The following is a 25,945-nucleotide window of genomic DNA, read 5'->3' as shown; positions in this document are numbered from 1 at the left end:
TCTACGAATTTATTTCTGAACGCCCCTTCTAAAAAAAATTCATGGGAGATGTTCAAGGTTTAAACTATAATTCAATCATAAATGAAAGAAGAGGCAACCTAACTGAAATATCATTCTTATTATATCTCTTTGTGTAGTTAAGATCCTAGAAAATCATCGCAAAATCCTTATGTTGACAATAATTTATTTCAAGAGAGATATTAATTCAAATTCAGACTACAAAATACGCTAATCCAGTATAACTCTGATGCATCTCTAAGCAACGAATATATTTTATGCGCCAATTTAGGTATTTTTGGGTCATAGTTGCCGAATTAGTCTTCGATTCCGACCAAAATCATTTTCTACACGTTTAAAGCACTATATCTCAGCTTTGGAGAGTGTTGTGTGGCATGCAAACCCATTTTACAAGTCTCAGATTTATGCCACCAGAGGGCAGACTAAACCCCCTTGAAAATGTTCCCATAAAACTCGAAATATATCGAAATTGAGACCTTTAAGAGGCAAACTGATTGCAGATTCATGTTCGTAATGGCCAAATGCTTCTTATATCAAATTTTCGGGCCAAAAAATTTTTTTTCAAAATTTATTCAAGGTTATAGTCTTTGTTTTTTCTGAAAAATACGGCCGATGATGGGTTAGTATTCAGAATCAAAAATTCTCCGTGATATCAAATTTTGAAGGTCCTCCGCGGTCAATTTATTTTTTTTTCAAACGCTGGATATCTTGGTTGACTCTTCTCCTAGGAATTACCTACCTGATGACAAATCGATGTTGAGCATCGAGATTTCCTCATTATATCAAATTTTGAAGCAGATCCGGCCACAAAATCTCTTAGTAAAATTTTCATAAAAGGATTTTTTCTTGGGCTCGGTGGTGTCATCTGCGAAGAATAGCTCAAACCAGTTTATGATGAGGAGATACAGGATTCTATACGTGTTGGGCCGCAGGAATAATTAGTTCAGTAAAATACGTATAGATGGCTTATAGGCAAATTCCCTATTGATTTAAATCTTCTTTTCATTTACAAAAACAGACGTAGTTCTAGTCACGATACACTTACAATGTAAGTGTATAGTGGTATCGTGATTCTAGTGTCACCTGTTCTGTATTAGTACTGAGTGCATATACCTATTCATTTTATAACTTATTTTCTCTAGACTATACAGATTAAGGTTCATCGGTTCAAATGATCTACAATCAACCCCTTAGAAAATCTCCACAAAATTCGAAGTATCTCAAAATTGAGACCTTTTCAACACAAACTGATTCAAGATTCGTAACGCGTGATCTATTGCTTTTATCAACAAATTATAAAGCCAAAGATCTTTCCAGGGTTTTTCCTAAAAGTTTAATCGATCGAATTTAACATGATCGAAATTCTACAAAAAATCTATTTCACGGATCCTCACGAAATTCTACACATTTCACTATTTTTCAACTGATTTTTCAGGCTAAATGATGTTGTTTCTCTAAAGAGTACGCAAAAACCAAATATTGGAAAATAACTTTTGACAAGTGCAAGAAAGAGTGGCTTTATATATTCCTGTTGTATAAATAACTGTCTTATGATAGCACTAATCTTCACTACTTTGTATTATCGATGTTAATCCTATAATTAAGGAAATGTAACAATAATTCTTTCACAAGGTCAACACAACCTTAGATAAGGTTGTAGACAGTTTACTTTTTACTTCTTGATTAAATTAAATAGAAAAATCTTTAAAAACGAGTCGCAATGTCATCAAAATATTATTATCTGATGAAGGATTTTGAGGTGTTTCTGCACGCCGTAACAATTGAGAAAAAACTTAAAAATCAACAAGAATTTTGTAATTATCGATAACATGAAGGACCAAACAAAAAATAAAGTACTCTACTCTCAAATTATATAGAGTGGTATAATAAATTTAGTGGAATATTCCTGAGTGGGATCATTCCAAAAATTTTCTTCGAAACTTTGATACTGCGAGATCTACGAAGTATCTGCTACACCTTTTCCTTATAATGAGTGTTTTTTTTTCGAGGTATATAACTTTAAGTTGGCATTACTGTTCGAGATAGCGACCGATTTAACAGCTGTCAAGTGATTTATTCTCAGTTTGGTTTGGCAATTTATTATGAATCGACTCAAGCCTGAACAAGGCTTGCAAATAGTGCAATTTCATTTCGAAAATAATGATTCTGTGCGGAATACGTATCGCGCACTACGTCCATTTTATTTTGTTTAGCGATGAAGCGCACTTCTGGTTGAATGGCTACGTCAACAAACAAAACTGCCGCATTTGGAATGAAGCTAATCCTCAAGTGTATGTCGAAACACCGTTACATCCAGAAAAACTGACTGTTTGGTGCGCTTTATGGGCTGGTGGAATCATTGGTCCGTACTTCTTCAAAAACGATGATGGCCAGAACGTTACAGTCAATGGTGATCAGTATAGAGCCATGATGATTACTAACTTTTTCATTCCTGAATTGAACAACCATGATGTCCAGGAGCTGTGGTTCCAACAAGACGGCGCAACATGTCACACAGCTCGTGCCACAATCGATTTATCGAAAGACACGTTTTTTGACCGCCTAATTTCATGTTTTGGACCTGTGAATTGGCCTCCAAGATCTTGTTATTTAACACCGCTAGACTACTTTCTGAGGGGCTATGTAAAGTCATTGGTCTATGCGGATAAGCCACAAACCCTTAACCATTTGGAAGACAACATTCGCCGTGTTATTGCCGATATACGGCCACAAATGTTGGAAAAAGTAATCGAAAATTGGACGTCCAGATTGGACTACATCCGAGCCAGCCATGGCGGTCATATGCCAGAAATCATATTTAAAATGTAATGCCACAAGATTATCTTGCGGATAAATAAAATTCATGTCAATCTAATAATCCATCGTTGTTTTATTGCAATTTAAAGTTTTATAGCTCTAAAAAAACAACCTTCAGGTGCCTCAGGCAGCACCTCAAAAGGATGCGTCTAGTAGAAAATGCCGTTTGTAGATTCTGTAGGTAAGAAGTAGAAACTAAATCAACAAAAAATATAAATCAATACCCAAAATCTCAACTTTTTTCGATATTCTTCTTGAATATTGTATGGTTTTAGTAACCCAATCTTGATAAAATTTTGCACGAAGCTTGAAATTACCATTCTACAACCAAATGAATATTTCCATCTCCACTGCAGTTTTGAAATCACCAAGAAAACAAAATTTCCAAAACTTGTTAAGAAAATATATAGGGGGATCTTTGCTTTTTGAACGATAATATATAATTGCAAATCGTCATAAAATTGATCACATCATCAAATAATTTACCTACCTACTTGACTGAAAGACAACAGATATTTGAAAGTGAAAACTTTTTCAGTTGCACTCTCTCCAAGATCAATGACTATGTCAAGGATTCTTTCTCGAGTACACCTATATCTGCGTATAATCAGGTGCTTCAATCTTGAACGTGCATTTTAAAACGAGCTACTCCTAATCTACATTTCTAGTACATCATTATCTCGAATTTAATTTAATCTAAGAAAATTAGCTGAATGTAAGACCTCATATATAAATCGGAAATGTTGTTTTAGAGTGACCATTATTTATTTAGTGGACAAAACATATTGCACTTTACTCGGTTAACGCTGCATTGTTTTACAATTCCTAGAAAGTATATTTTTAGAACTCGGAAACAGCAGAAGAAATACCTGTTTAATTTTATGTTAGTTATGCAAGTGTCGAATAGATGAGAATGATTGATTTTCTCTGTGAATGAAAGTATTGATTGATCTTTATAAATATGACCGAGTCAAGTGTTTCATCAACCCAAAATCTACATAAAAAAGATGGTGGTAAGTACAATTTGCTAGAACGTTAAGAAAAAAATTAAAAATGTAGCAGCTGATCTCTGACTAACTCAAACGCAAGTCATGAAGTTTTAGTGTAGGGTAACATGAGGTGCCATCTATTGAGAATCTCTTCAACTCTACAGCGTGGGCTAATTTCGATGTTTTAGCACTACAACTTTTAAACCAGGGGAGATAGACAAAATGTGATACCCCATTCTCGATCTCTTTTTCTGAGAAACTAACAAGAATAGGTAATACTCATTTTTGGCCACCTCCTTTTGTTTTCGAGTTATAATACTGATGATGGAGCTCTGAAATTAGAATATCTCACAGGCACTTTTCTACGTAAAATCCAGTGGTGTGCTCATCTTTTTAACAAGGGTTTTAATTACGAAGCTATTACCCATAGTTATGTTTTTTCAAATGGGAACACGTGATTCCTGTGCCATTTTTTGAAAGCTTAATTTTTCCTGATTTCAAAAAGATATAACATCGTATGGTTTGTGTCAATATAAAAATAGAAAATAGTCAAGAACCTTTTTTTATCTAAGAGTCCCAACTGTCGATGAGCACAGAAAAATAGAATTTTTCAGAAAAAGAGAACGAGAATGGGGAATCAGGTTTAAACGTTGTAGTGCTCAAATATCGAAATTTATAAGTACATGCTGCAACACGGAACTATGAAAGCTATACAAATATAAAGGTTGATACAAAAAAAAAGACTTCTAGCTCGAGGATACGATCCATTGATTTTAAAGGTTTGAAATCAAAGAAAGAAATTGAAAGCAATCAAATTTAAGAAACTGTGAGATAATGTAAGGACAATATTGAGAATATCTATTGATGGGGTAAAACTAAATGGAATATTTCAACTGTTAAATTTTAACATTGATAATTTCGAATTTTTTCATATTTTCATTGTTATTTTTTTCGCGATATTTTTCAGCTGATTATTATCCTTATCGATCATGACACTCAATTATCTTCAGTAAGTGAGTGCCTGAATATTTTTATCTGTGTAACCCTTATCAAACACATCGTTTGGTCGATCTTGATATAAAAAATCGGTTATTCCTTGTAGGAAATCCTTTGGTACATATTACCGTGGAATTTTGTTATTTCTTTATTGATAATGATCAAAATATTCGTTAGTGTCCTGAAAAAGTGCGAAAAGTTATAATGACCAAACAATGTGTTCTTGAAATTCTTAAGATATCTTAAAAGGTGAGAAGAAATCAATTTTTCAACAAGAATCACGAAAAAATAAACTAAATTCAAAAGGTTACAAACTAATAGGTGCAAAAACAAGTTATAAGGAATGAGGATTTAAAATATTAGTATCTCAGTTGCTCAGACTAAAGTAACTAAAATATTTCATCTGACAGCTCATACAATATAAATGCAAACTTTGTGTATATTGTTTTATTCGATATCGAAGATTTACCAATCAGATAAAATTTTCTTCTCTTGAACAAAACGATTGAGGATGTTAAAAGTAGATTTAATTGAATACAACCGTTGACTAACCTTGGTATCAAAACAAATTATATAATTCTTGAGCTGTGAAACCTCAACGTTTTGCAAATGTTGAATGTACGAGTATACAGGATGAGACCAAAACAAAATGTCACAATGAAGACGAAATCGTTTTTCATAAAAGAAACCTGACAGGTACGAAGCTTTAAGTACACTGGCATTTACTTCTCTTATGTGAAATGTAAATAATACTGAATCAGATAATTAAAAAAAAGTAATGATTTGTAGCACATTCATATTAGGAGGATCAATACAAGATAATCACTGATTTTCGGGCTAAATTTTAGATGAATTCCCAAATGTTTTAACCCTCATCTGTTTTCATGCTATTTCAAAATGAAAAAAAAAATTAACAATTCTGATTGATTGAAGGTTTCCCATTGAGAACAATAGGGAAATCCAGATGAAATCCAACAGATTGTTTGTGTTATTTAACTTCTTATCAAAACCTCGTACAAATCCTGAATGAATCGTTGAATTTTATAGCATTATTTTGCAACAACATAACCATGTGACTACCTATACGAATTTAAATTTCTAATTGATATCTTCGTGCAGTCGGCTTGAAAAGAATGAGTTGAAAGTGATATGAATTCAGGTAAGCTGAGGCTTTAATAATAACAGATTACAATCTAGGTTAATACTTTCCAGCTGAACATGTAAAGTACCTAATGTTTTATTTTTCATATATTCAAGTAGTAGTTTCAACAATATGTGAAATACGTGAGAATGTCACATTTATAGATACCAATGACATCATATTTGAACAGATGTGGAAAACCTTAAGTTTCTCAAAATTTCCGGGTTTACAGATTAGTTAAAATTTCTACAATAAAATATTATTGGTCTTATAAATCTTTTATTGTCCTTCTGAAGTGGAATATGATTGAAGTCGATAATATAAGTTATCAACATTGCATCTTTCTATTGAATTCATAAATAATATGCCATAAACACAACTGAAAAAATATATAGAGATTCACATATTTTATCGTCTGCATTTCATTTATTGAGATTAATTGAGACCAAAATCAAGATATCTGAAATCCAATCTGTTTTCAGTTGAATGAACTGAAAAGACGAATATGAAATTTATAAAATTTCTTAGATAAAGATTTTCAACATTCTGAGAAATTTTCATATTTGATTTAAGCCTTCGAAATTAACAGATCAGTATGTTGATCTAAAATGATAAGCCAATGGGAGCTGGTGTCGTTTTATTGTACATACTTATTTCGTTTCTAATATCGAAAATGCCTTATTTCGTTATTTTTCTGAAGCCTAATCAATAGCAATTCAGAATTAAAAAATGTTGATAACGAAAGCTGATACTCCTGATGATGCAGTTTTGCTAAAGTTTCCTTGTGATTTTTTGTCAAAATGGATTTGATTTCAAATTATAAGACCTACCTGCTTTTTTGAGGAATAATGAAAAACTGGAAAAAAATCTGCTATGAAGAAAAATACGCATATCGACTCAGTGCTCAAGTTAAACAAAAAACTCGAATATAATTTGTACTTATGAAATGAGTAGCATAAGTTGTGAAAAACCTGAACAATCTTTGTGAAAACCAATAGAGCTAATAAAATAAAACCAAATAATTTCCTCCAAATAAATATTCGTGGAAATTATTGCGTTTCCATTTTTTTATTATGAATTCCCATCACGTAAGGATCGAATCCATTTAATACCAATAGAGATGGTTAATACACATCTTTTATTATGGTTATAAATTCCCGATTCCCAAAATTTCGCAAAACAAAAATCTCCAGTGGAATAACAAGAAATTCTGCCTTATTTGGCAACATCAGACCACCTCAAAATCCTTCTATTTGATACCACTGTTTTAGGACTGCATGAACTAAATCGTCTTTTTCCCAACATAGCAATTTCGATCTAGCTCAGAATTCCATCGATTATCTACGTAAATTTTGTTTATAGAAAAAACCGACAGTACAATATAGCATTGTTGCTTTATCTTGCTACTAAAGAAAACATGATAATATCGTAAATTAATTTGAACGCTACCGCTGATGTAAAAATTCTGTTTAATTGTTGTGTGATAAGTCATCGGTCCAGATGGATTTGTGGATATATAATAGATAATAAAAAAGTAAGTGTTACGAGGATACTTCGTTGATATGTTATAGTCAATCATCCGGTGTTTTATTCAATGTTATTCGAAATTATTATTTTTTACATCAATTTTAGTCATTTCATTCTTTTTCGGGTCGATGAATTGAAGAGACTTATGCTGAATCAGTATAAAGTTTACATTTTCATTTTATTTTGTTATTTTCAACGGTTAATGCATTTCACAATATCCGGTGACATAGCATGGCGTTCATTTGTTTTCTCGAACCTATAAGCATCAGAAATTACCCAAAAAAGGTGTTTTTCCTTTTATTATTTTTCAAGTTTTGAACTTTTATTATTTCTCTGAATATTGCCTATTAATTTCATTTTGGCTTAGTAGCGATTTCATTTCAAATAAATATTTATTACGTACCTACCTACTCATTTTCAAATGTTGGACCAACTGTAATTTTCAAATCTTATTCCTTTTTTCAATTAACTAAAAATGTCACCATATTTTCGAGATATTAGATCTTTCCAAATATTTTATTGCTTATGGGAGTCTATAAAATGGCTATGATATGCAATAAAATTCAAATAGAACTTTCATCACTGGTGGAACTCAAATCGAAAAATTTTAAGAATTAAGTGCGATTCTATTGAAATGTTACCTTATCTTCATTTTGTTTCTGTATAGATTTTTAACCCTTATTTTCGGTGAAGCAGAGTTTGAATAGCATATTTCAAGTGATTGCTTTGCTTACACAGTAATTTTCTCCCGCCAATACACGATTTTTATCCATTTTTCAAACAACAACAAATGTAGCGTCTCTAAACTGAAGAATTAAATAAACCTTCGTCAATTTTCAGAACTTCCAAGAATTCCAACCACTGGTAGGTGGTTGGACAAAATTCGTCCCATGGATCTAGTAAAAACAAGGATACCACTTTTACAATGGGCACCAAAGTACAAATTGTCCTACTTCTTGAAAGATTGCCTTGCCGGCTTCACCGTAGCCTTGACTGAGATACCACAAGGCATAGCATACGCTAAAGTAGCAGGTAAATAAATCACATAAATCTTTACCAAAGGGAGTTCCACACGGGTCCCTACTTAGTCCAACAATCTTCAGATCTAAATATTTCAATGTATCCATAGGTTTGGATCCTGTGTATGGACTATACAGTGGATTCATGGGATGTTTTATATATTTCATATTCGGTAGCTGTAAAGATTTGAACATAGGACCAACTTCTATATTGTCTCTGATGATACAAAGCCATGTGTACAATTTAGGACCAGACATGGCTGTGTTGAGTACGTTCACAACAGGCTGCATCATATTCCTTTTAGGTTTATTCAATTTAGGTGAGTCATATCATAAAGCCTGAGGAATTTTACGATAGTTTGATCTTACGATGTTTCTAGGTTTTGTAGTGGAATTTTTTTCTTACCCTGTGATAGCTGGCTTCACTTCAGCTGGTGCCTTACAAATAGCTTCTTCCCAGCTCAACAGCCTTTTTGGTATAGATAAGAAATCTAGCGAATTTGTTGAAGCTTGGAAGGTTGTATTCCAAAATTTAGATTCTATAAGGTGGACAGACACTACTCTAGGTCTTCTTAGCATTGTTGCCTTGATGGTATTGAGGGTAAGGAAGAAAAGAAAACCTCATTATCTTCTTCAATTTTAAAATTCGATTTTTTATTCGCAGGAGTTCAAAAGATTAGGATCTCTGAAATATAGACCTGAGTTGTCTACAGGTCGAAACATCTTTTCTATAACCTCATTTATGCTCTTCCTATCCAGAAATGCCCTTATTGTCATAATTGGTACGGTTCTAGCGTACCTTTTGGAAGAATCAGATGGACAATATCCTTTCAGGATAACTGGTAAGTACTGAATTTCCATAAAAGCTCATCTGAATTGTTCTTATTTTCTAGGAAATATTACTGAGGGTGTTCCATCATTTAAACTACCTCCATTTTCTACTGTATACCATGGACACAATTATTCTTTTTCTGATATGACGAAAGAACTTGGCTCAACAATTATTTTTGCGCCTTTGGTGGCTATATTAGAGACTGTGGCTATCGCTAAAGCCTTTGGTGAGTTCTTCAATTAATCATTTCACCAACACCTTTACTTATCATTCAAAAAAGTCATTACCATGTTTTCTTGCAGCTGGAGGTAAAACTTTGGATGCTACGCAAGAGATGTTTGCTGTTGGTGCCTGCAACATCATGGGTTCTTTTGTGAGCTCTATGCCTGTAACTGGGTCCTTTACCAGAACAGCTGTCAACAATGCATCTGGTGTTATAACGACCTTTGGAGGTGTTATAACAGGACTACTCGTACTTCTAGCCTTGACATTCATAACTTCAACCTTTTACTACATTCCAAAAGCCACCTTAGCGTCTGTTGTTATCTGCGCTATGTTTTATCTGTTCGATTTTGAAGCCTTCGTCGTTTTGTGGAGGACAAAAAGTACGTAAAGTGATCAATTTTGCTAATATACATCTACCACACGTATCAAAGTAAAAGTTGAATTTTTTTTTCAGAATCTGATCTCATACCTCTGTTGGTAACGTTTTTGGTTGGTGTGTTCTGGAGCCTGGAGAATGGCATCCTCATTGGCATCTCTTGCAACCTTTTATTTGTCCTGTACAGCAGTGCACGTCCAAAATTTTTTATAGAACAGCTTACCTGTGGTGGAAGATGTGTCTATCTAGTTTCTCCTAAAACTTACGTGCAGTTTCCTGCAGCTGAGTATTTAAGAAAGATCATAGCTGAGTCATGCACCGTTGAAGGAATTGTTGTAGTGATCAATGGGAAAAATATTGGAAATATTGATGCTACAGTTGCTAGGGTGAGATTTCATCACTTTGCTATAAGTCTTGTGTATCTTGGAAGATAAAATCAATAATTTTCAATACCACTTTTAGAGTTTCTCAATTTTAAGAGAAGAGGTGGAGAAAAGAAATCAAAGGTTGCTCTTTATCGATCTCAAACCTGTTATAAGGCAAACACTCCTCAACATGGATGCCAGTTTGGTCCAAATAATTGTCGATACTTCACTTGAAGACGCTATAAGAAGTTAGTATGCTTATAAAAAAATTCAAGCTATTGTTTCTACTAATGTTCCTTTCAGAAATCAATGAAAGTAGTGATTTTTCATCACTATCATCTGTGACGTGAGCAGTCCACAACGTTGGAGGAAATTGAAGATTTTTGATTCCAGAAAATTGGAAGAGCTCAGAGTATTTGACTCATGAAAAATTGTACAGAATTTTTATTTGATATGTCTTTTAATTTCTTTGGAAAGCTATTAAATATATTGTTTTTGGTGTTTTCAATAAAATGTGATATTTTAATACCTGAAATATCTTTGCTGTTGATTAAAACAGCTTATTACATAATTGATGAGATGAGGGCATAATCATTCAACAAAATATTAAAAAAATATAATTTCTAATATCTATTTGTAACACGAAGTATTTCTAAGAAGTTTTAGACCTTTTTTTCAAACCTAACCAGGCTCCACCATCTATCAACAAGCCAAAGCCCTGCTTCAATTTCAAAGGAACTGGAGTCTTCTCTATGAACTTTATCTCGAACTTATTGAGCAGAAAAACTATAATTGCTTTGATTTCGAGCAAAGCAAAACGAGAACCTGAAACGAAAATGAAATCTAAATAAATAATTCAGTTGAAACTTCTATGAAATAATTTGAACTAATCATAATGGAGCTACAATGATAATGTCTGTCATAGAAAATTATTAAGCAGGTAAGAATAATTTGGTTTCCAAAATAGAGCCTTGGGGAACGCCGTATGGCACTAAGTAAAAAAAGGGACGAAAAAAAATATACACTAACCTATGCAGTTCCTAGGACCTGAACCAAAAGGAATGTACGTTCCTGGGGCAATTTTCTTTTTATTCTCATCGTTGAACCTTTCAGGATCAAAAACTTCAGGATTTTCAAAGAATTGGGGATTATAATGGAGTCCAATCACTGGTATATTGATATAACAACCCTTAGAAATGGTCAAGGGGACTTCATCTTCCTTAACAGTTGGTATAGAGTAGTCTTTAGTACAAAGCCTATCCAAGACAAACCCAGGAGTCCATTTTCTCAAAGCTTCTGAAACCACCTGATCTAAGTACTTCATCTTGGCCAGTTTTTCATAAGAAATAGAATCTTCTGAAGAAGACAGATTATCATCAACCTCACTGATGAGTTTCTGCTGAATGTCTGGATTCTTGGCTAGCTCATAAGATAGAAGACTGAGCAGAGACGACGAGGTTTCTAGACCAGCTAAGAAAAATAGTATAGCTTGGGCAGTGATCAAATCATCGGTTATTTCTAAGTCGGAATTTGGCTTCGAATCCCTAATTTCTTGAGCAGTGGCAAAACCAGTGTCTTCCGTAGATTGAGAAGATGTTTCTTGCTGCAGTTTTCCTTTCCTAGCTTCCATCAGAAGATGAATAAGGTCAGGTCTTATCGTGCCTTCTTTTTCTCTCGATTTGATTGTATCTGAAATGATCATCTTGAAGAAATTGGTGACTTCCACGGGAAGTATTGGTATTCTGAAAAACTGGAAAATAAATGTATGAATTTTAAAAGCACCTATAGCTCAGTTATCCTTATGGGATAGCGTGTTACTTACTCCAAAAACCCTTGGGAAAATCGTCCTCAAAAAAGCCTTGATAATCATCCAGAAATTGGACCTTATAACTGCTTTCCCCATCGTGAAAAACTCATTTTCAGGGTTTTCCAAGGTGTCACAGTTTATACCAAAGGCACATGTAGCTATGACGTCAGTTGTAAACTTTGAGTATGCATCTTTCATCTCCACTTCAATGATCTCGTCGTTTTTAGCCTCAAAATGTTGGACGAACTTTTTGGAGGCCTCAGATATTAGAACGAACATGGCCTTCATTTTGGAGCTTGTGAAGGCTGGACTCAGCGTATTTCTCATTTCTCTCCATTGCTTGCCTTTTAAAAAGAAGAGGTTTTTACTGAATAACGAATCGTGGTCTGTATTCATTAAGTCCACATGATCAGTAAAGTGATCAAAGTCTTTAATGGTGATTTGCTTGATGAGATCCACATCTTTTACAACGAGACAAGGGTTGAATAATTGGTAACTTCCAAAGTATCTGAAAGAATACAGTTTGGTCAATTATTTTTGATCTTATATGTAGCTCAAGAAAAAGGGGCAAAATCATTTAGTTATTAAGCCAATTGAAAAGTCCCCGGACTGATGCACAGATGGCGGTGCTAGTATTAAATCCATATAATTTTTAGTTGGTACCAACCTTCAAACGATGAGTATTAAAATTTGATAGCAGCCCGACCATTAGTTTGTGAGATATTGCGTTGTGAGTGTAGCTACTTTTGTTATTTGAAAAAAGATGGAAAAAAAAATTCGTGTGCTGATAAAATATTGCTTTTTGAAGGGAAAAAATACAGTTGAAGCCAAATCTTGGACTGATGAAGAGTTTCCGGGGTCTGCACCAGGAAAATCAACCATCATTGATTGGTATGTTAAGTTTAAAAATGGTGAAATGAGCACCGAAGACGGCGAACGCAGTGGACGCCCAAAAGATGCTGTCACCGACGAAAAAATAAAAAAAGATCACAAAATAATTTTGAATGGCCGTGAAGTGAAGTTGATCGAGATAGCAAACATTGTGAAGATATCATCTGAACGTGTAGGTACATCATATCATTCACGAATATTTGTACATGAAAAAGCTGTGTGCTGAATCAGTGCCTCGCGAGCTCACAATCGATCGAAAGCAACAATGTGTTAATGATTCTGAGGAGTGTTTGAAGCTGTTTAAGTGCAATTATCCTAAATTTTCGCGTCGATATGTGACAATGGATGAAACATGGCTCCATCAATTCACTCCGGAGTCCAATCGACAGTCAGCTGAGTGGACTGCACACCATTAACCAGATCCAAAGCGAGGTAAACACAACGGTCAGCTGACAAGGTTATGGCATCAGTATTCTGGAATGCGCAAGGTATATTGCATGAATTGGGCTTCGAATTGCATCTGCATCCACCGTATTCGCCAGATCTGGCCCCAAGCGACTTTTTCTTGTTCTCAGACCTCAAAAGAATGCTCGCTGGAAAGAAATTAAGCGCCAATGGAGAAGTAATCACCGGAACTGAGGCCCATTTTGAAGCAAAAGACAGATCGTACTACAAAAATGGTATCGAAAAGTTGGACGATCGCTATAATCGCTGTATCGCCCTCGCAGGCAACTATGTTGAATAATAAAATCGAATTCTGCAAAAAAAATGTATTTTACTATGGTAGACCGTGGACTTACCAATTGGCCTGTTATATATCTAGCGATTCATTCTCTGGATTGAAATTTGGGATGGAAAAATAGAAAACAATATACCAAAACAATAATATATTCAAGAATCCCATCGACAATTCTAAGTTCCCAAAAAATAAATACTGTAAGTTCTTCAAGAAAAAACTCAGCTTACCTTTTATCAGGAAATTCCTCATAAATCTGTCTCACAATTTCAGCGAAAGACTCTTTCCCGAAAAACGTTTGATAAGCCTTATAAAAAGGACTCACATAAAAAATATTTCTTTCCTTCCAATACGTAGCAGAAGGCAGTAACTTATTCAACAAATACAATATTACAATCACACCAGAAATAAGGAAAATCATGTCTCAAATTTTTGTGTATATATCCGACTTTTACAGCGACTAATTTCTCGCTTATTTCACTCGTAAATATCACTCGTTTTCAAAATGCACATCCCATTGAGTCAAGTAGGTTCAATTAACTGAATTATGAGAGATCTACAGGAAGCAATGGGCATCAAGGTCTACTAGATATAGTAATGCAATACAGGTTTATCTATTGGTAAACATTGGACGGTTCCATTCTAATAAAAATCTTCACGATGGATTTGGGATCTCCGATAACACCTATATTGATCCTATTTTTGGTAGTTTTGGTCATTATTTTGTTTGCACTCCTTTATTTAATCGTATAAAATATGAATTTCATGTAGTCAGAAATGAATACAGTAGATATTATTATTTTGAGTAATCTTCAGTTATAATTAATTTGGAAAACATTTTCTATTATTTCAATTTTGTTTTGACCTGTCTTTTATATGTTTCATGAATTTCCAGTGAGAGTCCATTAATTGTGAACAACAATACTTATAATATATATTCAAACAACAAATAATAAAAAAAGATAATTATACAATAAAAAATTACAACAAAATAGGTTCAAGTTTTTTCTCACTTATATCAATGTTTGTATACAAATATCAGGATATAATACTAGTATCATCAATTTATATCACTTGAGTAAAAAATTACGCAAAACATACGAGTTTTTTCTGTGTTTATTTGAAATTGCTACTCTATCAGAATGAATTAAATCTTGTTATTCCAATGATGAAATTTTCTTAGCGAAAACTGGTTTCTCAATTATTTTCGAACGATATTTTTCCTTCCATAACATTATTTTTTCCATATTTGCATTGAGGAATAGAAGTTCGAGGCTCCCTTTTATCTATTTTTAAGTATCCTTAGATCTTCTTTTCAAACCTAACCAAGTTCCACCTTCCATCATCAAACCAAATGTCCTTTTGAGTTTAAAAGGTACAGGAGTCTTCTTTATAAATGTTATCTCATATTTGTTGAGCAGTTGGGCTATAACTGCTTTGATCTCCAAGAGAGCAAAACGAGAACCTGAAAAAATTCTAGCTTCAGTTAAAACCTAATTGAAACAAGTTTAATTATATCCAAAGAATTTAAATTAGGTAATTACTTAGTAGAGGAATACAATAATATTGGCACTAAGAGGGACCCCTGAGGAATACCCTTTATATGTAGAAATAGGTTATTCCACTCACCTATGCAATTTCTAGGACCTGAACCAAAAGGAATAAATGATCCTGGAACGATTTTCTTTTTATTCTCGTCGTTGAACCTCTCAGGATCGAAAACTTCAGGATTTTCAAAGAACTGAGGATCATAATGGATTCCAATCACTGGAATAGTGATAAAGCAGCCTTTAGAAAGGGTCAGTGGTATTTCGCCCTCCTTAATAGGTGGTATTGTGTACTCTTTGGTACAGATTCTATTCAAGCCAAACCCAGGTGTCCATTTTCTCAAGGCCTCAGAAACCACCTGATCTAAGTACTTCATCTTGGCCAGTTTCTCATAAGAAATAGACGCTTCTGAAGAAGACAGATTATCGTCTATTTCACTGATCAGTTTCTGCTGAATGTCTGGATTCTTAGCCAGCTCATAGGAAAGAAAACTGAGGAGAGCTGATGAGGTTTCTAAGCCAGCCAAGAAAAATATCAAAGCTTGAGCGGTGATCAAGTCATCACTGATTTCTAAGTCGGACTTTATCTTCGTATCCTTAACCTCTAGAGCAGTGGCGAAGCCTGTGTCTTCAGTAACTTGAGATGTTTCTTGTTGGAGTTTTCCTTTCCTAGCTTCCATCAGGAGATGAATGAGGTCAGGTCTTATTGTGCCTTCTTTTTCTCTTGTGGTTAAGGTATCTGTTATGATCTTCTTGAAAAAATTGGTGACATCTTTTGGAAATGTTGGTATTTTGAGGACCTAGAAGATTAAGTCATCAAAGCGCTGTATCATATGTCGATTTTATATGATACTTACTTCAAAGATGGTTGGAAAGAGCATTCTCACAAGAGCTCTCATCATCCTCAAAAAAGTAGAACGAGTAACTGCCTTCCCCATCGTGAAAAACTCATTTTCAGGGTTTTCCAAGGTGTCGCAGTTAATACCAAAGGCACATGTAGCTATGACGTCATTGGTGAACTTTGAGTACGTCTCCTTCATCTCTACCTCAATGATCTCCTCCTTCTTGGCCTCAAAATGTTCGACGAACTTTTTTGAGGCCTCGGATATCAGAACGAACATAGCCTTCATTTTTGAGCTGGTAAAAGCTGGGCTTAGTGTACTTCTCAATTCCCTCCATTCCTTACCTTTCAGGGAGAAGAGGTTCTTGCTGAATATAGGGTCGTTGTTGCTGTTGAGGATGTCCACGTGATCGGTGAAGTGGTCGAAGTCCTTGATTGTGATTTGTTTGATGAGGTCCAGATCTCTGACGAATAGAGATGGTTTGAGGAATTGGTAACTGCCATAGTACCTGAAAAGAAGCAAGTTATGTTCATTTAAGCTGAATAACCATTCGTTAAAAATTTGGTACTGTTTTTCACATTAGTACCAAGCTTCAAAAGATATGTGTCAAAATTTCAGAAGATAGGGAATATTTATTGTTGATTAGAAAATGAATTAAATAGAATTTGATAAATAAAATAACTGATACTTGGTAATGAATGAAGAGAATACAAAAAGAAAAAGAAGTACAATTTCAAGTATGTAATGATATCATACGATATTAATTATCTATCTGATTAATGTATCATCAAAAATGCCATCAACATAACCATCGTCAAACAGAAGACTTCCGCGATATTACGTAGGAATCATAATCGAAAGTAACCCAAGGAGAATGCATGTCATCAAGGGAGAGTAGCGATATACCGGTTTCACCCTTGTTAGGGATCATCAGTACCGCATAACTTAACCCGAGATAAGTTGGGTTGAATACTGTGGAACCAAAGCAATGGCTTATTATTACTAGCTTATTCAGACTTTTTGCTCTATTGACAACAAGAGTTAGAAGAAGCTCCAGGAAAAGAAATGTGGCTCTATTGAAGAAATTATTGCCGAGATTGAAGCCTACATATTTCGAATGCAAATTTGAAACTTTCTACAGAAAAAGTATTGAAAAGTTAAAGGATTCCTACGCTCCTCTAGTCATTGGTGAGTATGTTGAGGAATGAAGTCGATTCTTTAAGATTAAAAAATGTTTTCACTTACCTTTTATCGGGATATTCATTATAAGCCTCTTGCACAATCTCAGCAAATGATTTTATTCCGAAAAACACTTGGTACACTCTGAACAAAGGATTAACGTAAGTGATATTCCTCTTTTTCCAATAATATATGGGTGGTATAACTCTATTTGCCACATACGCGATCAAAATCAAAACGAAAACAGTGAAAATCATGTTTCAGTCATTCGTGAATATCTCCGTTATGTTATGCTTTATTTCACTTGTTGGAGATCGCTGATAAACAATGTTAGAATCTCGTGAAGCGCAGTTCGTTCATTGAACTAGGTGATGACTGACGTAGAAGAATCGGAATGGTCAAGGTCTTACAAAACTGCGACTGCACTAGTTCGATTCGCTATTTTATCTTTAGTCAAATGAAGTAGGGCATATTGGGATAGATCAGATAAAAAATTCTGATAAAAGCAGCCTTAAATTTGTATTTTTCTTCTAATTCAACCTCTAATTTTTTTTTATTTTTGCTATTCGGTTTGTTTCATGTATGTATCTTATTTATCTATATTCATAAGTTCATCATCTGTTTATTTAAATTACTCCTGAAATGCATTTAATTAATCTTCCAGTACAAAAAAAATGTTTTAGTGGTAGAGTATTTAAGTAGGCATAATTCGAAAAATTTTGTTTCGCAGGTTTGTTTCTCCTTAGCACTATCAATTATAAGTATATATTTACCTATTTTAGAAAATAAACAGGTTTTCAGACAACCAAGCTCAAAAACAAACATTCAACTAAATAATTGTGATATCCATAAGTGAATCATCTAGATGCAGGAGGACTTGGGTTGCTGACCAATTTCAAGCTCAATGAAAGCTTTTTTTTTTCATTTTATCCAGTATATAATTACCTTTTCATGAAGATTTCCAGGCAACCACGCACCAGAACAAATATTTTACAAAATAACTGTGATCTCCATAAGTGTCATCTATGTATTTTTTCATCTACAGGCTGGGGGACTCAGGTTGCTGACCAATTCCGAGCTCAATGAAGGGCATTTATTATTAATTCATCCTTCATTTATATGAATTACTTCTGAAATGCATTTAATTAATCTTCCAGTACAAAAAAACTTATTGAAAGATGTTTAGCAGGCATAAATTGAAAAATTTTGTTTTGCAGACCAATAGCTGCTGAATTGTTTTTTTTTTAGCACAACCAATTATAAATATATAATTACCATTTCATGAGGATAAACAAATTTTCAGATATCCAAGCTCCAGAACAAGAATTCAACTAAATAATTGTGATCACTATAAGTGTCATCTATGTATTTTTTCATCAACTGGCTGAAGGACTCAAGTTGCTATCCAATTCTAAGCTCAATAAAGGGCATTTATTAGTATTCATTAGCATTCAATGATTCTTCTAGTACAAAAAAACTTGTTGATAGGATTTTAGTAGGCAAAAATTGAAAATTTTGTTTTGCAGACCAAAAGCTGGTGAATTGTTTCTCCTTAGCACAATCATTTATAAGTATATAATTACCATTTCATTAAAATGAACAAAATTCCAGACATCCAAGCTCCAGAAAAAGAATTTTACTGAATAATTGTGATCTCCATAAGTGTCATCTATGTATTTTTTCATCTACAGGCAAGAGGACACAGGCTGCTGACCAATTCCGAGCTCAATCAAGGGCATTTAATATTTATTCATCCACCATTCATGTGAATTACTCCTGATCATCTAGATTCTATATGCTGAAAGGACTCAGGTTCATGACCAATTGCAGCTCAATGAAGGCAGTTATTGTCATTAGAGCATTCACCAATTATGTAATTTTCTCGTGAAATGTATTCAATTAATATTCTAATACAAAAAAAGGTTTTTGTGATAAGTATCTATTGAAAAATATTGTTTTGAAGACCTCAAACTGTTGAAGTCTATCAATTATTTCAGCTTAGCAGGATTTTTAGATCGACTATGTAAACAATAATATGTATAAAATTACCTAATCATTGGGGAAGGCAAAAATCTGAGAAAAAATGTTTTCCATGAGAGTCATCTATGCAAATATTTCATCTATAGGCTGAATGGACTCAGGTTTATGACCAATTGCAGCTCAATAAAGGCAGTTATTGTCATTGGAGCATCCACCAATTATGTAATTAACTCCTGAAATGTATTCAATTAATATTCTAGTACGAAAAAGGCCTTTTGTGAGTCCCATGAAGGAACTTAAAAACTGCATGAGTTCATTTTCTTTTTTGTAGAAAGAGCCCGGCACCGAAGGTGGAGGGCTGGAATGCGAAATTATCCGTTCATTTTGATGCACGAGTGTAATTCGGGGAATATTTCCCGAATAAACTGTTATAAACTCTGTTATCTGTGACTGTTAACTTGTCAAAGTGACATAGATTCCATAGGTACCACAGATTCAAACTGTGTAAGATTCATAGAAACTATGCAGCTATGAACAATGAACAATTATCGCAGTGCTATTTCGCTTCCTACAATGCAATTATCGCTGTAATTTTCGATAATTGCATTTCATTTACATAGAATTTTTGACAGGAGGGAAATATTTGCTGTAATTTTCGATAATTGTTCTCCATTTACATAGAATTTTTGACAGGAGGGAAATATTCGGTAATAGCATTCTCAGAACCATAGAAAATTCAAGCAGAAGAAAAGAGAATCGTTAAGTCTATTGCTTTATGGCATGGGCGTACCCAGCGAGGGGCAGGGGGGCAGTTGTATAGGTATATGTGGCCTCCAAGGGCGTATTATTAAACGAATGCTTAATACTCACGATGCGTATTGTTTTATATATTGATATGTTGTTTTTGACAGCTGACGTAAATTTCATAATATTTGTCTTATTGAATTAGAAATTTTGTTCTTTGTATTGAAGGAAATAGTAGACGAAGCATTTCAGTTTATGGAACAAAACTTCGCATCAACAAATGTTGTGGTAAACTTTTCCAATTGCCATAGCATTTTATGAAAATATTCTTTTTATAAGACGTAATAGTCTAAGTATAATATTGATTTTTTTCACTTCACTTTCACTCATGAAACAAACTGTATAATGAGTAAAAATTCATTTCAACGATAGCAATTGTTATCAGTATTTTTCACATTTTTTAGGATATACCACACATTCTTCAGTTTAACGATATTTTTAACGAACTCAAATTTCCATTTTCAACTTGAGTTTTGAGATGTTCTATTGAATCAAAGGTAAGTGACACATATAATATATGAAATTGATCATTTCCCACAAGTATGAGCTGAGTTTAATTGTTTTCATCACAATGAACAGACATATTAGTCACATAAGTTTAACACTAATTTGAATAAAAAATAAAGGTCAGTTTAAAAAATTTCGAGATTTTTTTGAAGTAAAACGTTGATACACTCTTTTAAGCTCCGCGAATCTTTTTGGATAAATAGCCTCTTTTCAATCTTGTAAATTCCAACTAAAACTTAAAACTTCTTATAATAGTCATGTTGTTTTTAATTATGTAATAATTCCTTTTATTAACAATAATATTTTGACCTCCCATAGTTCATACGTACTCATTAAAAATTAATGTTAATTGAAATTCGTAATCTTTACTCCAAAAAGTAGAATTTTCCCAGAATTTAATATTCATTTCATTTCCCTACTGATTGACTATTCCAATTAAAATTTTTCAAGTATGTTTTTGTGGAATAATTGAAGGCTAAATATGAATGTACGATGTATCTACAATATATCTTTATAAAACTGTAGTTACAACGATTCACAGTTGATTAAGTTGCATAAATTATCATTGAAAAAAAATAAACCGAAATATTCAGAATTTCCAAGTTTTTATTTCGATTCATACATAACGAACATAAAATTGTAATCTTGTCGACAAAAAAATTCATGAATGCATGAAGAAAGTTTGTAATTCAATCTTGAGCGATTTTTATCGCTTATACCTCCATCATTAAAAATACAACATAAATAACTTTATTATCTACTGAATAAATTAAGTACAACGCATTACATAATCTACATACTTAAGAATAGAATGCTATTTGCACGTATGTGAATTCTTCAACAAACTCATTCGTCAGTTTAAACAAAAAATTGAATTGTCTACATCATATAAAAAAAATACCCTTGTATGACAAGGAACAACATTTCAGACTTCTGTTTCACAAATAAAAAGTTAGTTTTAGTTTCTCCATATAAGAAAACGTCAAAAAATCGCGTATCTGTATCTTTTCCCATTTGCTGAATTCATGTTGGCAAAGACGTGTCTAATCAACATAAAGAATATGACGCATCCAAAACAAACATTGAGTCCAAAAATAAAAGCGTAGTAAGACAATCTCGATATGGTTTTTCCGCAAACTCCTTTAAGGCCCATGGTACCTGCAACAAAAGCAAAAATGAATAATACTGATCGAAAGAAAAAATATAACAATTTAAAATCTAAGTTATCTTTCAAAAAAGGAATAAAAAACTTCATGAGATTCCAAGTTTTTGGTTTGGTGAGAAATCCAACAGTCACGTAGTTTGGAGTAAGAATTCTCACCAGTGCCATCTATCGGTTCCAACCTAAAATAAACCCATTTTTCCGCAGTTTCTGGATGAACTTGCGAACAATTTTCTTGATTATGTGAAACTTATAATTGTAATAAAGGGTTTTACAATAAGACGTTTCATTTTGAATTCAAAAAAATAGAAAAAAAAGTTGAAAGTCCGTTAATTTTGAACGTTGGGAATAAGAAATCAAAGCAAATGGCCTGATTAAAGATGAAAATATTGCTTAAAGTCCCTGCCCTGGTTGAATAAATGAATAAAAGATAATTGGAATTTGGAATTTGATTAAATCAGAATCAGCATATTCAAGTTCATTATTTCAATTGTTTTGATGCCCGATTTGATGTTTTTTGTTGCTTGATTCGAAATTTCCCTATATCTGATTTTGATCTAATTTCAAAAAGTACTAACATTAGCATGTTAGATATACAAACAACATATCAATAAAAAAAAATTAAATTAGAACAATTAGGTAATTAGGTATAATTCGCAGAAATTATAATGAAATATAGAAAGATTTCATCAAAATCTGGGAGACAATGCAAAGAATATAGATTATTAGAGATGGCAAACTAAATACTAAAAATAAGGCACAATAATATTCAATTACGTCAGCATTTGAAAAGTCTACTCAAACAGATTGTTTTTGTCGTCCTGTTGTTATTGTTGACACATGTGTCCCACACATGTTGGTATACTCAAGTGGAGTAACATCTTCTAACATTCAATTTGTTCAAAATGTTTCAGTTTGTCGATTCTATAATGGATAAAAATAACGAATGACAAACCTCTTTGAACATTTACATAAAAAATAAAGTTTTTTATAGTTGAACAGGAACAGGAACTGTAAATGCTACATGATTCTTCAAAAAAGACTTGATTTTTAGGGATATTAAAAATGTTCCATCAAACCCGTTTAAAAAAAGGTTTTCAGTATAAAGTACGGTCAGCAAAATTGCATGAAATATTACTGAGTGTGTTTTTTACCTGTCTATCACAAATAATCACAAAATATCGAAAAAACGTACGAACTAATTTCTGCAAATACAAACATGTGCTGGTATGGTTATCTGAAAACTGTTTTGTTAGACCGGCATTCAAATTAAGTAGGCCTAGGTAAATCATATCCTGACTAAAATGAGAGATAAGACAAGACCTAATTTGTCGGTTTGATTTGACATTCACTACTTCCTATATCGAACCTAAAAAAAAAGTAATATCTCAATCAACCACGAATAGGCTTATCAACTTGATTTCTTCCTAATTCAAATGGGTTTTCAGGAAGTTGATTGTAGGTATAATGGACGTAAATGATAAGCTCACAGTGCAATAAAAATCCTGCAAATTTTCCACATAAATATCTCTATACGAGGATATTTAGTGTTTTCACGAGCTTGCCCAAAAATCCTTAATTTTTGAATACACAGGATGTACCAAAAAAACAAACTTGGGTTCATTTATTCCACGCAATCTGAAAATTCAATAAAAAACAGGGTGTTCCGTAAGAAAAAACACGTTTGGTCATTCAAACTTTTTTGGTACAACCTGTATATTCGAAATTGTAGCTCTAATACGCTCTATTAGTGTGACGTCACACACCGCCATTTTTGGTTCTCCTGTTAGTGTTCGGAATCCAAACAAATAAATTGTCATTCAAATTAGTACGGTGTTGTTGAAGGAATTGGCTTATTTTCATAAATAAGAGTATCATCGAAAATTTTAGCGTTTAACCGTACTAGAGTTTCGCGTCGATAGTAGAACACCCTGTATGAAAAACTGATAAAATCTTTAATCAGCTTCCAAGGGTTGTAGCACCCTTAAAAGGCAGTTTTAAACATAAGTCCATAGGAAATACCTCAACTTGTGCAAAGGCGTACATCGAAAGGAGAAAAATTTTATATAATTTTCTTTTTTTCCTATTTTTTAGTATTATTCTTGCAGCAAATGAATTGAAAATAATCGAAGAAACTCACCAACTATCATCTTTTCAGAACCTACACATTCCCCAGTGAAATAGGTATGAACTAATGAGTTCCACGATCTTGAATAACAATAAAAAAATACGGCATCAAAACTAATAAAAACTCCACATGATCATACATAGATTGTTGGTAATTGCACTTTCATAATTCAGTTATGGGTAGCCAATCAAGACATTGTTCTTGTTTGCCAATATTGGTAATGCTTTATTGTTTATTGTACAGGAAGCGACATGACTGTTGCTAAATTATTACAAACTTATCGATCTGACCATTGTCCAGTTATAAAAGAATTTTAAAAATTGTGACTAAGTACCTACCTAATCATTAACACAAAAGTTATTCTACATAACTAAACAACACACCGCATGTTTCACAAAACTGCAATTTACGTAATAAATCCGGAAAATACTATGATCAAGAGGAGTTAACAAGATTAGGCTAATAATTTTTGAATAGCCTTGAAGATTTCAATCTTGTTCGTTCTACACAGGTTGCGGAAGCCTTGATTTTTTCGTTTTTGAATCATTATTTCCAGGGTAACTGAGAAAAATGGATATTCAACAGTCAATAAATCCTGACGTCCGATCAGAACATATCAAATTCACCACGATAAGGTAAAAAAAAACGGTAATCTTCTAAAAATTGTAATGTTTTCAAAAATCTCAGTTTACTACTCTATGTTTGAATTGCCTTCTATGTATAAGATGTCAAATTGACATCTAATTCAAATTTTCTTCAATGAATACTCATCTATGTTCACCAATTTTGATTTAATATGTCAGAGTGACGATTCATAGACTCTTCGAAAAAGGCGAGATATTATCAATCACTTGTGAAAAGAAACTGAACGAAATTTTCAAAGAAATTCCAATAATTTACTATCGAAATAAACTACCAAATAAGAACAGCAACTGAAGAAACCGTCTCAAAATAAAACAACACAGAAGACCATAGAAATAAATAGTCATCGGACCAAAATAGCTTTCAATCTTCCACTTGAAATCAATCTCAATTAAAATTCAAGTCTGCAGCATTAAATTTGCACCTACCTCTCTATTTTCCGCACCTGGTACCTGCACTAAAATCTCCGTCACTTTAACTTGGCCCAACTTTAACAGAAGTGCGCGAAATATACTGCAACAATAGGATCTGTACTTTCCCGCAGCTTATTATTATTCTCTAACCCAACTTATACGCTGATTCTAAATTAGTAACTGTTGTAGGTAGGATGCATGCGATTCTTGAATAATGCCACCGAAGAAAAGGTGTGCCAAACGTCACCACAGGATCGTATTAGGCCTGGGAGACGTTCAAATATAGAACCGCTAAAACCAGGACCTACCTCAAGAGTTTGCAGAATATTTTATTGCTTTAGAGTCAAGCAGAGCCAAAAGAATCTTTTCGATCACTTTTTAGAACGAGAATCTTGCTTTTTACACCATCCTGAGAAAAAATTCGAGTCTGTCTGTATGTGTGTCTGCACTTTCTTGTAACAGCCTTAACTTCCACAATTGTTATCCGATTTAAATGGAATTTGGTATGAATATTTTTTGGCCAATTAGAATGTTGTAGACTAAATTTCTCGAACTCCTCGTGAGTATAACGGACAATTCGTCGAGAGATCTCTTACGAAAATCTATTCCAGATACTTTTCACGGAATGTTCTCTTTGAGTTTCTTACTTATTGGTGGATGCGCTTTGTACAGTTTATCTTTTGTACATTTTCAATCATCTATTATTGTGTTTCAACAGAAAAATTCAGACATATTCGTTAAAATATTTTACATTGATAATTTAGATAAAATGAAGTGATTTTCACTAATTTTAGGTTAGTGGATTGTTTCATTATTTTATATCTAATGAATTTCCATAAAGTTATGATTGAATCCATCAAATTGATTTCTTTTTTTTGTGTCAGAAAACAATATAATTTTTCTCTACATTCTGATAGAATTGGTGACAAAAACATTTATGATAATATATTTTCTCAAATTCATTATCTCTACCAAAGTAAATCTGGTTTCACAATGAAAATT

General features: G+C 33.2%; 3 protein-coding genes and 1 long non-coding RNA gene across 7 annotated transcripts; 1 reads left to right on the top strand and 3 right to left on the bottom strand.

The window, feature by feature from the left end:
• The first annotated feature begins 3,423 nt into the window (after positions 1-3,423).
• Positions 3,424-10,729, top strand: LOC123683007 (sodium-independent sulfate anion transporter-like). 4 transcript variants are annotated; one of them, XM_045621902.1, is made up of 10 exons: positions 3,424-3,848; positions 8,329-8,520; positions 8,618-8,827; positions 8,888-9,108; positions 9,172-9,349; positions 9,401-9,565; positions 9,642-9,944; positions 10,019-10,326; positions 10,403-10,553; positions 10,609-10,729. In XM_045621902.1, exons 1-10 carry the CDS (start codon positions 3,797-3,799, stop codon positions 10,653-10,655), a joined length of 1,827 nt encoding a protein of 608 aa, XP_045477858.1. In that variant the 5' UTR covers positions 3,424-3,796; the 3' UTR covers positions 10,656-10,729. The 4 variants fall into 4 exon arrangements, with proteins under 4 accessions (XP_045477858.1, XP_045477861.1, XP_045477859.1 ...); XM_045621905.1 differs by lacking the exon at positions 3,424-3,848 and adding an exon at positions 4,940-5,069; XM_045621903.1 differs by lacking the exon at positions 3,424-3,848 and adding an exon at positions 5,835-5,979.
• A 182-nt stretch (positions 10,730-10,911) lies between these two features.
• On the bottom strand, positions 10,912-14,325 carry LOC123683008 (cytochrome P450 9e2-like). Its single transcript, XM_045621906.1, has 4 exons — positions 13,970-14,325; positions 12,128-12,620; positions 11,335-12,055; positions 10,912-11,130 (listed from the first exon to the last, which is right to left on the bottom strand). The coding sequence occupies exons 1-4, from the start codon at positions 14,158-14,160 to the stop codon at positions 10,958-10,960; spliced, it is 1,578 nt and encodes a 525-aa protein (XP_045477862.1). The 5' UTR covers positions 14,161-14,325; the 3' UTR covers positions 10,912-10,957.
• Positions 14,326-14,644: 319 nt separating this feature from the next.
• Positions 14,645-17,693, bottom strand: LOC123683009 (cytochrome P450 9e2-like). The gene is made up of 4 exons (XM_045621907.1): positions 17,374-17,693; positions 16,144-16,636; positions 15,369-16,086; positions 14,645-15,204 (listed from the first exon to the last, which is right to left on the bottom strand). Exons 1-4 carry the CDS (start codon positions 17,562-17,564, stop codon positions 15,032-15,034), a joined length of 1,575 nt encoding a protein of 524 aa, XP_045477863.1. The 5' UTR covers positions 17,565-17,693; the 3' UTR covers positions 14,645-15,031.
• Positions 17,694-21,325: 3,632 nt separating this feature from the next.
• On the bottom strand, positions 21,326-25,154 carry LOC123681597. Its single transcript, XR_006747695.1, has 2 exons — positions 24,959-25,154; positions 21,326-21,756 (listed from the first exon to the last, which is right to left on the bottom strand). It is a non-coding gene; the product is annotated as an uncharacterized LOC123681597 (long non-coding RNA).
• Between the last annotated feature and the right edge of the window lie 791 nt (positions 25,155-25,945).

This window comes from Harmonia axyridis, chromosome 6 (genome assembly GCF_914767665.1).
Source record: "Harmonia axyridis chromosome 6, icHarAxyr1.1, whole genome shotgun sequence".
In the NCBI taxonomy this organism is placed as follows: Eukaryota; Metazoa; Arthropoda; class Insecta; order Coleoptera; family Coccinellidae; genus Harmonia; species Harmonia axyridis.
Note: the sequence above shows the minus strand (reverse complement) of the source record. Positions and strands in the feature narration are given on the sequence as shown.